The sequence below is a fragment of the Staurois parvus genome, unplaced genomic scaffold (assembly GCF_062004578.1).
Source record: "Staurois parvus isolate SC_StPar_1 unplaced genomic scaffold, SC_StPar_1.0 ptg000327l, whole genome shotgun sequence".
NCBI classification, from domain to species: domain Eukaryota; kingdom Metazoa; phylum Chordata; class Amphibia; order Anura; family Ranidae; genus Staurois; species Staurois parvus.
In genome coordinates this window covers 3,953,324-3,967,236 of record NW_028318123.1, presented here as the reverse complement: position 1 = coordinate 3,967,236, position 13,913 = coordinate 3,953,324, and the positions used below count along the sequence as shown (strand labels likewise).

Genomic DNA, 13,913 nt, shown 5'->3' with positions numbered 1-13,913 from the left:
GTAATGGAGATAACGCTAAGAGAAAATTCCCTTGCAAAGTGAACAGCCTATTTGCCTTCAATAAATCAACCCCCTTGTGTTGTACGCTGGGTAACTCTCAATACATGCAACAAAAACTTATTGCCATGTCAGTCCAGGATTCAGCCTCTGTCCAGCTTATCTTTCCACAATAAGTTTAACAGATTTACCAGAAATTGGAACATTTTATGTTTTGCTTGCTCACTTGCAGACAGGGCAGATTTCCAGATCCCCTTGGTATCTTCAGTCTGTAGAATTACTATTGTTTTTTTTTTTTAAATCTCAAACCCCAAATACTGGAACTAACTGTAGCACTACCCCCTTAGGAGTTGCTGAATTGTTTTGGGTTCCCTGTGGATCTGGACCCCACTCTGAAAGCCCAACCCCTGCTGACACCACAGTACACTCGTAACTGAAATAAAGCACCACCACAAAGTGAATTCATACACAGACTAAAGTAAACTCGTAAGAGGTTTATAGCAAACTTCAATGTGGCTTGGTTACACAGCATAAACAAAATTGGAATGTGCAAAATCAATTGTTACGTGCAGGGGCAGACTGACCATTTGGAAACTCGGGCAATGCTGAGGGCCCGGGGTCAGTAGGGGGCCCCATGAGATGCCCCTGGTACCTTTTTCATAGGCTTTTTTGAGTTTGGGCAAGGATACAGGGGCCCCATGATCCCCTATTGCCCGGGTGCCCCATGAGTTGTCAGTCTGCCCCTGGTTACGTGTGTTAGTTTGAACTTAAAGAAAAGACAACACTTATCACAGAATCTCAATTAGCATTAGCAGGCCTGCTTTTCAGATACTAAACCCAAAGCCTTCATCCACCTATGTTTTTTGGAGGAAGAGTTTGAGTTTGTATCCATTGCTAAAGGATGTGTGGATTGGATAAGAGATGATTTAGAAAAAAATCCTTATCTTTACCTAAAGAAAACAGTAATGACTTTACTGGAGTACTAGGAACAAGATGGACACCTCAAGTAAGCGTTGGAGATAAATAGTGTCAGGACATCAAACTATTATTGCTGAGCAACCAACAAAAGGATAACAGTGTTTTTTGATACTTCACTTAAAAATGTTTTAATTAAAATAAAAAAGAAGGTAAACTTACCTGCATTGTGCAACGGTATCCTCTTCCCCTGTGCGTGCCCCCCTCAGCAAGCCATGTGCTGAGGGGGCATCTGTGCGAGCGTGCTCCTGAGCCATGTTGTGTGTGTCCATAGATACACCCCCCCCGGCTCCCTCCTTACAGGATTTGATTGCCAGCAGCAGGAACCAATGGCTCACACCGTTCCCAGAGGCTTCTGTGAGAAGCAGAAATGTGGGCAGCAGTGCTGAGGATTGGTACAGCAATGGATTGAGAGAGGACTTAGGCAAGGTTTTTGGGGGGAGAGGTATTGGAAGGTTTTTAACCTTAATGCAGAGAATGCATGAGTTTATAACAACTTTAAAGCGGGCCATACTGTACATGAATTGAAATTCGACTGGTTCAGCATGGACCGGCCAAATTACAATCCATGAATAGGCATGGTTGTACAGAAGTCAATCTACTATTGTACTACTGCCCTGTTGGATTTTCCCCATTCAACCAGTACTGCAGGCTATAGCCTGTAACACTGATCAGTGTATTATGAAGGGGAAGTCTCCCCACTGTCAGAATACAATAATTCAGCGGGAGGATTCCCCTCATCCACCTTGCATGTGTGGGATGGGGGAAACGTAAAAAAACCTGACTAATATGTGGAATGCCTAAGTGCTATTATTTAAATAATTTTCTGGTGTCAAGAAGAAGCAGGACAGTGTCAAGTACTTTGACTCATGAAACTTATAATCAGTTGATTGACTGCTGCCCACACATACAATAGAATCTATTGTGGTAGAATAAGGGTAGATGCCATTGCTAACCTGGTTTTCAACCCATCGCCCTCTCCTCCTTCCCCCTTTTCCTTTATTTGTTCAGTATTCGACACAACTCTGCTTTGGCATTGTTGGTATATGCTGTACTATCACCACATCTGACAACTGACTGCTACAGGGCATATTGTATTTGTTTTTTCCGCTGCACTTTACATTTTTCTCTGTAACACTGTACAAAATAAATAACACTTTCAGTTCTATAAAAAGGTAATATTCTTGCTAGATTATTTAGAAAGGCACTGTGCCCGATTTACTAATGTGTTGCGCACTGAACTAAGGTAAAGTACACCTCCTTCACTTTAAACATCCATTTATATGCAAGACAATTATTTTTTTTTCTCCAAAATGGATGTTTAAAGCAAACAGATGTCCCCTTAGCTAGCTTCATACTTTTGTATATACTGCTAACTGACTCAGCACAAATAAAAGAATTTGGAGCTCTGACTTCAAAGTCTACTTGCTTGTTTTAAGTCAGTAACTCACTAATCAGTCGACCAACAATAAGGATGACAGTATCAGGGCTTGCACCTCCAAAAAGAAGATAGCTTCCATATTATTCACTCATAAAGGACAATTATACCTTTAGTGCAGTTGCACCTATTTAATCCCCCACCCCCTGATCACCCCTGATAGCTGCATGGTAGAATACTTACCTACCTTCACATTTCAGCAATCTTCACTGTATGGTCCTGCCTGGTGCCTCATAAATGTTCCCACTGGCTCTTCTTCTTCACATATGCATTGTGGACCCATTCATTACTACAGGTTAGCCATACCCCACTGGACAGCTGAGGACAGCTAAGAGTACAGACACCTTTGGAGTAAATGGGGCCTCAGCAATCATGCATAGCAAGAAGAGGCCTCAGCTGTGACTTTTTTGCTGCAAAGATTGCAGGGAGCCAGGCACTGCCACACAGTAAAGAATTAAAGATCATTGCAAAGAAGGTAAGTATTTTACTAGATAATATACACTGGGGTGATTAATTAAAGGAGATGTATGGGTTAGAAAAAAATACAAACAAACAACAAACCTTTATACTCACCTCTATGCTGCAGCATTGGTGTAATGCTGCAGCTGTCCCTCGCAGGCTTTAAGCCCAGGAACTGAGCAATTACATGACCACTGATTGCTCAGTTCTCGGTCTGCTCTGAGCAGACAGCAGTGACTGTCAGTCACCAGTCTTTGCTCTGCCGCTCTAGTGCTCACAGTAGCAACAGACTGGAGTGGGACAGGCACAGCTGGCTTTGGTTCTCCCCTCCGCGCCCCAGCCTGTGCTGGCTCTGTGACATCTGCTGACAGTGTGCTTTTGCTAATTCTGGGTCAAAGGGGAGCAAAAGAAAGTACACTTCTGTGACCCAGAAGAAATGTATGGCCAAAAAAGCTTTGGCCATACTTCTCTTTTAAAAGACAATGGTAAAAATTTAAGGTTGTCCCTTAAAATGTATCCAAACCAAAAACCATAAATGTAATATATTGCAGCTTACTTGTCCCCGGCATGGTGGATGCAACTGCTTTTTTCCAAGCTTCCTTTGCCTTAATTTCATGTGGTAGTTCTGCAAATAGCACACTTCATGTGCCTGGGTGGCTACATCACTCCTCCACTATATCTATGGAGGGAGCCATGGTTGTCACCTTAGACTGCACTCCTGATATAAATACAAACATGTTCATATCTTTTCATTTCTATTACATGGAGGGAGGGTGATTGGAAGTTTACAGAAGATCGCTAGTAAGGAAGATATTCTTTGGTGCAACTCACAGGAAGGAACAAGGACACTACATTTTTTGACAAGATCATATTATTATCAATATTTTCTGTATTTACTAAAAATGTTCTTAAACTGACAAAAAACACAAAAAAACAAACAAATGCAGCCACAACATCTAAGGATTGTGAGCTGCAACATATTGTGTTTTGTTCTTGGGTTTAGTTATCCTTTAAGGGCAGCTTCTATGAATTCCTGCAGTTTTGGTGCAGTTTCAGAAAGTGCATCAAAACTCCTGCATGTTACATCTTTGGTGCGCTTTCTGAAATCACACTAGGATATCATAGACATCCATATGAAAGTGCAGCTAATCCGTGGAAGAGTTTCAAACTCTGTGGCATCAAGCAGCCCCTGGCCTGGTGTCTACAGTGGGTTTGGAGAGCTGCGGAGAAAGAGGGAGGCTTTATAGTGCGCTTTGCCCAAAAAGCAGTAGGACCACCCCAGGGCAATGTGAAGCTGCCCTAACTCTTTCTCTGCAGCTCTCCAAACCCACTGCAGACACAAGGCCATGGACTGCTTGTTGTCACATTGTTTGACACTCTTCTTCTCCTGGAAACAGCATAAACATCATCAGGATTGCACCCTCAAAGTTAATAAAGTATCAGATTTAGTGACCCTGTTAGATAAAATGAGGCTGATTTACTAAAGAAATTGAGAATGTTCAGACCAGGAATTGTGTGGATAATCACTTTAATTATCCAGTTGTGCAGTGGAAAGAAGTAAATGGGAATTTGCTTTTTTTACATCATTGACTAGTTGAAGTTAATATTCACACAATATAATGTGTGAACTTTCTTATCTTCCTTAGAAAGTCAGCCTCCGTGTGTCGCATTGTTTTGTAAATGGTAGATTCTCCTTATATAAGAAGTACAATTATTTAATAATCATAACTGGTAAACTTAGTTGGAAAGTAAATACATTGGCAGCCATCGCACTGGATATTGGGATGAGCTTTGGAAACTTTGCCTCCTGATGCCAAAATGAGTCCAGGCACTTTGTCAAATATGCACACATTTATTGTGAAGCTTCCACATTGTACATTAAGTGAGATCCCAAAAATGTGTTAGTATTGTATAGGAAGTGAAGGCGCAGATCATCAGATGACCCAGCCTTGACCAAGTTGGCTAGGTGTATGTGGGCCATTTTCTAATCTTAGAGACTGAAACAAATCTAGAAAATTAGTCTCATGGAATAGATTTCACAGAGTATACTTTAAAATACAAAAAAAGCCCATTAATCTCCTAAATGAGCAATTGTTGAGCCATTACTCTTCTTCACCTATTCAAGCCTGTGAAGGAGAGGGCTGGAAATAAATCACTAATAGTTTCTGCTAAGAAAATCTCTTTGAAGTAGCAGTTATTAAAGGTAATGTGATACAAATAAGGTGATTGAGCTCAGATATATCAGTAGCATGACTGAGCTATTAAAATTGCCTGTGTAGTCCTAGCCTTAAGCTAGTCGTACAGATTTCATTTTCTTTTATTCACAGAGAAAATTAATCAGTTCCTCATCTACGCTAAACAGCGTAGATGGAAAACTCTACTACCATCTACTGTGTTCAGTAGCAGCAACATCTGTGGCTGCCTGAATACCCTAAAGGTGACTGAATCTGATAGGATACAGTCCTTCTTCAAGGATAATTTTCTACCCAGCTCAGTCAATTTTTAATTTGATCTTTGTCAAACCAGGCGGTGCCCTTGCCACCCATGGCCCCAGTTTCTGGTGATTTAGTAGGAATTGGACTAAAATCAAGTCTTGTAGACTGGATTTGCTGTTGTCTATATCGGTTTTGGGAATTGTACAAAATCCTATTTAATGCAATTTTTTTCTGAATCATATTTTTTTCAATCATAGACAAATTGAATTGACATGCTGACATCGTATCACCAAAACACACAATGGAACAGACATGATTGTTATTACAGTTAATTGGTTGGTAAATTACCTGAAATTCGCAGACAAGCTGCAAATTCAATTCCCACCAACACCCCAAAGGTGTAATTACAAAGGATAAAATTAGATTTACACCTCCATTCAGATCAATGTGAAGAGGAAGGAAAACAGAAATAGTGACTCATACAAATTACAAATTTCTTTTCCTGGTTTAGCAAGTTATTTGAAGTAATAGCTCTTGACTTTAAAAGAACTACGGTAACTTGACAAAGAGCAATAAAGTTAAAATATAAAAACAATTCTGTATAGCAGGCGTATACAACCCACTGCCTAATTTTTATATACAGTATATATTTTTATATATATATTTAATATATAATAAATACTTTAATATTTGCCAAAGAGCAAATGGCAAAATGGCAAAATTAACAAATGCCACTTAAACATGAAGTTTTTTTTTCATATTTACTGTATGTACTTTTCAATTTATGTATTTTACCTTAAATTGTTATTCATCTGCAGCTCTAAAGCTTGATTCAAAAATCATCTGGCTGTATGGGATCTAATTTTGGAGTGACTTATCATAGTTTTCCCTATGAAGTAACAGCCTAGCATAGCTGAAAGATATCCAGTTGGATATTATTTTTATTGTATGTGTGTGAATATGCGTTGCATTACGTCATTATGAACAGGCGACCAGCACACCATAAAGTAGCAATACACAACACATGGGGTTAGCATTAGCATTTACTGCACTTGTGCAATGGGGTGCCATTCAGAGTGAATGGTAACACACCACATGGTATATTACCGTCTGGTAAAATGCACGTTAGTGCATTAGCACAGCTCATAGGTAGGAAGCTGGCCTTATGACAGATCTGTTCAAAAACAAACTTCAATTTGACCCACTAATGATCAGAAAAATGGACAAACCTTCTTTTCCCAAGAATTTTCATTCAAAATTCTACCCATCCATGGCCAGCAATAGAAAACTTCTCTACTTCTTTAGTAAATCAACCCCAGGGCATATGTATATTACCTATTACCAAGTATGACGTTTGTACAGACTTTTAAAGTATCCCTTGTGCCCTTTGACACATGTTCAAGTTTTGAAGGATGCCTTAGGGGTCAATCTACAGCCTCCTACAATTATCTCTGGAGCATTCACAGACACAGCATTACTTTTTTTTCAACAGTTCCCAAAGTGGCAAATCGGAACATTTTTCATTAAATGGAAAGAACGAACTGTAAAAATATATGTATTATGAGTAATGAATTTATTAAGTCAGACTGTTTCATTGCCTTAAAATATCAACTAAGCCATAAAACTGCATACAAGTTGAGTTACCTATTAAATGCCTACAAGCTTAGCAAAATAGTAGAAAGAGCAGTTTTTCTGCAGTACACTTAGGAGCTCATTGTCTGCTCTTCATAATGCACCACTGCGCTATGCACACCTCAGGTCTTCTCATTTACAACAATCGGACCACAATGGATAGCTGGCCCACAAAGTTCTCTCTGCTCAGTGGGGTGCAGGGATCTCCATGATTGGAGGACTGAAAGTCATGTGACTTTGGCAGGTGCAATAACCAGGCTGTCCTCCTGTTTGTCTGTTTTTTTTTTCTTTTTAACAGAATCGGCATTCTGTTTTGTTGCTCTTCACCTGTTCCAGAGTCCTGAAGCTGGCTGAGTGCAACAAACATTTGTAAAGCACATTTCGGACTATATAAATGTGCATTGTATCTTCCTTTTTTTTTTTTTTAAGCAGCAGTATGGCCACAGGGCAACCATACCACTGGTTTTACATAGCCCTATAGTTTTAGGGGTACGCTTATTTTGGTGTCAAACAAATTGGCACCATGGATTTACAAGAATGATACAAGCTGGCACTAAGGTCTCATTCCAGCAAGGTAAGTATTGATCTGAGAGTACATACTTACTAATACATACATTTTTGGGGGGGTTGATAAAGAGGTAAGCACAGGTAGACTTAGGGTCACTGGATAAGGAGTTCATTTTAAAGGTTAGGTTAAAGGTTAACGCTAGAAATAGGTGTTAGGGTAACAAACAAAAGTGACCATTTTCAGAATTAGTGTAGGTGTCCTTTTCAAGTCTTGGGGCCATGTTACACTAGTGATCTTGTCACTGGCAGCAAGACTGTAAGGAAATAACTCACCTGCTCCTATGGTGTCACTCCGCTTGCCTAAATGGTGCAGAAGTTCTCTTGGCAGCAAAGGAACAGCGTCATAATGACACTTCGGCCGGCGAGTATTCTCACTGGTTCCCTAACAATGTTGTCACTGGGGAGTCGGAAACAGTGATGGGATTGCTGGTGTGACGTAAACCTTCGTTTTAAAAGCTATGTAGAGGAGATAAGCGTTAAAGTTGAAATACACCCTCCTATCCTTTACAGCCAAGGAAGTTGCCATCTTAGCCTTGTCTTGATCTGCAGTTGCCACGGTGCTGCACATGACACAATCCATTTTTGACACCATCCATTTGATGGTATGACAATTCGGTTGAGCAACAGCGACAGTTATCATTCATGGCCTTGCATGTAATTTTTTTTTGGAAACAGTTAAAACAATGGATTTAGTTCTGCTTTATTGGCTAATTTTGGAGAATTGAGTTGGGTGCTTAAAAGTTTTTTGGCTTTACTTCTCCTGTAGGTCACAGGAGTGCATTTAGTTCTGCACTCCTGTGGCCCGTAATCAGCCGACAATAAAGTCAGCTAATGTCACTAAGTTGGTCCAGACTCTAAAGAGATCCCATCTTTATGGTCAGAATCCACCACATCCTGACTGGCAGCTGACTTCAGTGAGTGCTGGAGGGGCAGAGCAGAGAGCCGGAGACTGACAATTACGGCTCTCTGCTCACTGAAACCTGTGAACTGAGCAATCAGCGGTCTTTGATCACTCAGTTCTCGGTCTTAGAGGTAGCCGGGGACAGATATAGTATCGGACCAATGCTGCATTCACCTAGGTGGATATCTAAGTTTTTTTTTTCCAATTTACAAACTTTTAGGTTTAAGTTAATTTTTCGGTCAACGACTATTAATGTAAGTTGGGTGAAGTGTTTCATTTTCAGGATTAAACTAGCAGGAGCAAAGACAGTAGAAAAAAACCTGACAAAGTTATTAAACTTTTCCTACCTTATAAAAAACTAACAAACATTTTGGTTTCAGGTGATAAAGTGGAACTTCCCCCTAAAGGAGAGTGTTCGATTTATATCTTCCTCCCACCCTCTTCTATTTTTGGCACTTTCTTTGAGGGGCTGGGTGGAATGGGTACCTGGTTTTGACATGTACCCACACCCAGTTCTGGTCAGATCATCACAGCGATTCCACCAGAAGTTCTTCTCCCCCCCCTTCTGGGACACATTACCACAGGTCCCAGGAGGCTGCTGTGTCATTCACAAAGCAAAATGTGGCTCAAGCATGCCCAGTGGGAAGCTGGCTGGAATCACAGCCGGCTTCACACAGTAAACATACTGGCGTCGGGGAACCAATAACCGGTGAAAAACTGGCCTGGGTGAGGATGGCACTGAATCCCTGGACAGGTAAGTGTCCTTTTACTAAATGTCAGCAGCTACAGTATTATTTAATTTTTGATCTTTAAAGTGGTTCTAAAGGCTGAAGGTTTTTTACCTTCTTGCATTCTATGCGTGAAGATAAAAAACATTCTCTATGTAGCATTCCCCCCAGTCCCCCCTAATACTAACCTAAGCCCCCTCTCGATCCAATGATGTGCACTGGAGTCTCTGCTATTCCGGAACTCCCTCTCCTTTTTGGCTGAGACAGAATCGGGAGCCATTGACTCCCACTGCTGTCAATCACAGCCAGTCAACCAATGAGAAAAGAGAGGAGGTGGGGCGGGGCTGAGCTGTGGCAGTGGCTTGCTGTGGGGGCACCCAACAGGAGGGAGGGGCCATGAGCGCTGGTGGGGGACCCGAGAAGAGGAAGATCTGGGCTGCTCTGTGCAAAATCACTGCTCACAGCAGGTAAGTATAGACATGTTTGTTATTAAAAAACAAAAAGCCTTTAGAATCATTTTAAGATCAGGAAGATGATAAGTGTTAGGGATAATTAAAGACCCTGAGTGATAAAATAACATACCACAATCATCAAATAATTAATATCTAATAGAATACCTATTAAAAAATAATCAAAAGGTTTAAATAAACAGTGAGTATTTTGCTACCTGTGTCCCATTAGGGAGATTTTCCTTTACTTCCTTTACTGTAGACTGAGAACATATATGACCTATAGGGATTGTTTTACTAAACTGAAGAGTGCAAAATCTGGTGCAGCTCTTCATAGAAACCAATCAGCTTCCAGGTGTTTTTGTCAAAGCTTAATTGAACAAGCTGAAGTTAGAAGCTGATTGGCTACCATGCATAGCTGCACCAGACTTTACACTCTCCAGTTTTAGTAAATCAACCCTTACAGGTCATATATGTCATCAATGGGAGAGAAATTCCCTCTTACAGGAACAAGTGTCCCCATTGGAAAATTTCCCCTCTTTTCCTGTTCTGGTTACAACTCAAAATGCTGGATTTACCAAACTTTCATTCGCAGTGAAAAGCCCGACAAAATCTGTCACTGGGTGTATCAACTCAAGACACACAGACCCAAAACATGTCACTCTGGCACACTCCCTGAGCTGTCCCAGCTCTACAGTACATATGAGATACCTAGGCACACACTCTCCTTTCTGGAAGTTCAGGGAAGCAGTGCTGTACAACACGGAGCTGGCAGCAGTGTGCAGTTAGAAATGCAAATGTCTGTACCTGCACATTTAGTAAATCATACACTGGGAAATGGGGAACAGATTGCTATGAAGTCATTCATTTAAAAAACAAAACAAAACCGTTAGTACTTAATACTAACTTTTTTTGAAATGTCACAAAATGACACTTTGTTCAAGTCTATGCACCGCAGCACATCGCAACCCAGCTCAAGGCAGCTTTGTGGTGTGAGCAGAGAACAAGAACCGTAGCAGATCAAAGCGGCTTAATGGGGATAGTGCGAACCAGTCCGAAACCACATAACTTCTCACATATATGTTTGTCTGCCTTTATTTTGTAAACTGTTGGCTTTATATAAATCCTGTATTATAATAATAATAAAAAAATATAAGTACTGGCAGTACTAGATTCATCGGTTCGAATCCCAACCACAGCACCACCTGCCTGGAGTTTGCATGTTCTCCTTGTGCCTGTGTGGGTTTCCTCCGGGTACTCCGGTTTCCTCCCACACTCCAAAGACATGCTAGTAGGTTAATTGGATCCTGTGTAAATTGGCCCTAGTATGTGTATGTATGAATGTAAGTTGGGGACCTTAGATTGTATGCCCCTTGATGGTTAGGGACTGATGTGAATGTACAATACATATGTAAACTCCTAGATTGTAAGCTCCAAGGAGCAGGGTTCGCCTATCTCTCTTGTATTGAACTGTATTGCTGCTGTATTGTCTCTTGTTATATTGTAAAGCGCTGAGCTAACTGTTGGCACTATATAAATCCTGTATAATAATAATAATAAAGTGCTGCGTAAAAATTGACGGCGCTATATAAAATAAAATAAAAAAGGGGGAGGGAGGAGGGAAAACAGGAAAGCTGTAGAGTCCACATAAATCCCTGAGCATATAGATGACCAAAGTATCTGGTGGGTGCCACCTAACCAACTATCGAAAAGCAAAGAAAAAAGAATATAGGCTGCTGCACAGCTAATAGGCTAACCTCAAGATAAATTTTATTGTACAACCATCACATAAAATGACATTGGAGATACAACATACAATCCAACATCACAGAGGGCACCCCCCCGGAGACAAGGGGACCCTCCAGGTGGGACATCAAAGATGGAAAAGTGTCCACTGGGTCTATCCTACCCCGATGATAAATACCCCTATGAGCCAACCCCTACCACCTCACACCCTATCAACAAAATATATAAGTACCTGTAATAATAATAATAGAAAGTTGTAAAAAGTGCAGTAATTATTATTACTATTATGATACTAATTGGTTACACTTTCTCAAATGTCAGAATTTGGATCCTAAACAAAGTAAACAAAGCCACATTAAGAACTAACCTGACAGATGACATGTCTCACGCTGGTATAAATCAATCCATTTCTTCGAAGCGCTGGCTGGGTCGTCTTCTAAATGACACAATGCAGTTTTATCTCCAGTGTGTGTTGTTATTACTAGTATTAATACCAAACCTTTTAAAGCTATGATATTTGTAGAAGTGGGAATGTGTCCTATACAGTGTGTGATTGTCCCAGTGCGACTTTGTAATGCGGCTTCCCTAGCTGTGGTGTAGTGTGTGGATGGCGTTCCTGTGCAGAGTTCCCTTCTGAACAGCTTCTCAGTCCAGCAGCTGGAGGAGCAGTGAGGGGAGGTGCAGGGTGTGCCGAATACTACAGCCGCCTCTCCACTCTTAGTACTACAGAGAGCTGACACCATCTGAGATTGCAGCAGAGGGCACCTTCCCTGTCCTATACTCCCTCCAAACCCCGGGAAAGGTGGCTCCAATAACCTAGGTCCTATCGGAATTGGGAAACCTGATATAGTTCCACTTGCTAGCATTCTTCCTCTCCGCACCCTGCTTAAAAGTGTATTAAACCCAAAAACAAAAATGTAACAAATTGCAGCATACTAGTTCTTAGATGTGGTGGTTGTATTCGTATTCTTTTTTTATTTTTTTTTTACCCTGTATATTCACCTGGTGATCTGGCCAGTAACACATCTCCTGTCTTAGGGCTAATTCACATTAGTGCGTTTTAGCACACTTGTAAAATGCTCAATTCACAGACAAATAAAAAACAATTGTTCTCCCGTGTCCTGTTATTATTATTATTATACAGGATTTATATAGCACCAACAGTTTGCTCAGCGCTTTACAATATAAAGGGAGACAATACAGCAACAATATAATTCAATCTTCAAGATTGTAAGCTCCAAGGAGCAGGGCCCTCCTAACCCTCTTGTATTGAACCAGGGGCGGACTGACAACTCATGGGGCCCCCGGGCAATAGGGGATCATGGGGCCCCTGTGTCCATGCCCAAACTCAAAAAAAGCCTATGAAAAAGGTACCAGGGGTATCTCATGGGGCCCCCTACTGACACCGGGCCCTCGGGCAGTGCCCGAGTTTCCAAATGGTCAGTCCGCCCCTGTATTGAACTGTATTGTTGCTGTATTGTCTCCTGTTATATTGTAAAGCGCTGAGCAAACTGTTGGCGCTATATAAATCCTGTATAATAATACAAGAGAGATAGGAACGCCCTGCTCCTTGGAGCTTACATCACACTACAACACTGCTTTGATCTGCATTGCATGAATATGCAACATGTAAGCATTGTAAAGCAATGCATGCAAGCGCGTGCAAAACGTATGTCAACGCAGCGCACCGCAAGTAAAGAAAAAAAATCTGCTTTGTCATTAATGTTGTCGCTAACCCACAAACAGAAACAGGATGTGACATCACAGAAAAAACGTATAGCTTTTTAACTCAAGCTAAAACGTGCATTGTTGCATGTCAAAACGCACATCAGTGCAAGTCAACTCACGGTAAAACGCATGTAAAATGGATGGAAATGTACATCTGTTTTTCCCTGCATTTTACTGCAAGTCAGTGTAAATTCAGCCTTAGGGGTGTCTCCACACTGGATGGAGGCACAATGGAGACACCTTTGGACAAGATCATTGCCAGTCTGGGGAGAGAGTCTGAGCCTGCATTTATACCTGAACACAGCATAAGCAGAGTGCATTCCTGACAATTTTAAAGGTTTTTTTCAGGCATTTTACAAGTGTTTTTGCAAGTGTATCAAACTTCAGGTTTTGTTTTCTTGACTCGGCATAGAAAGAGAGTAGTTTCACAGAAGGATTATTCAGGTGTGACAACGCATGCAAAAACATATGAAACTGTGTTTACAGGCATTTAAATTAAAATCTATGGGGCCAAAAACAGCTAAATACACTAAAAAAAAAACTAAAAAAAAAAAAAGCTCATGTACTTTTTAGCATGCACATCATACAAGTGTGAACAGGGCAATTGAAAAGAATGAGATTCTGCACTGTCAGATGTTGTGAAAAATGCTCACGTGTGAACGGGCTAAGATACACTGGCAGATTCACATGATCTGGATGAATGATTAAAAGCTAAACTCCAGCTAACACTTTTTTAAGTGGCTGGGGCTTGTTTAACAAGAGCTGCAACCTCTGAAGAGCAGTATGTGGCAGATCACTTTTTAGAGGCATTTATGTTCCCTCCTCAACACCTGATTTATCGCCATAAAAGCTTCACCA

General features: G+C 40.9%; 1 protein-coding gene across 3 annotated transcripts in view; it reads right to left on the bottom strand.

Moving 5' to 3' along the window:
* The window catches only part of ADGRG2 (adhesion G protein-coupled receptor G2), a 196,242-nt gene extending 184,269 nt beyond the window's left edge, over positions 1-11,973 (bottom strand). For all 3 annotated transcript variants that reach the window (XM_089683890.1, XM_089683892.1, XM_089683893.1), the window contains exon 1: positions 11,695-11,973. In XM_089683890.1, the coding sequence (XP_089540016.1) occupies positions 11,695-11,708 (14 nt within the window). In that variant the 5' untranslated portion in view covers positions 11,709-11,973. The remainder of the gene's footprint in view (positions 1-11,694) is intronic.
* Between the last annotated feature and the right edge of the window lie 1,940 nt (positions 11,974-13,913).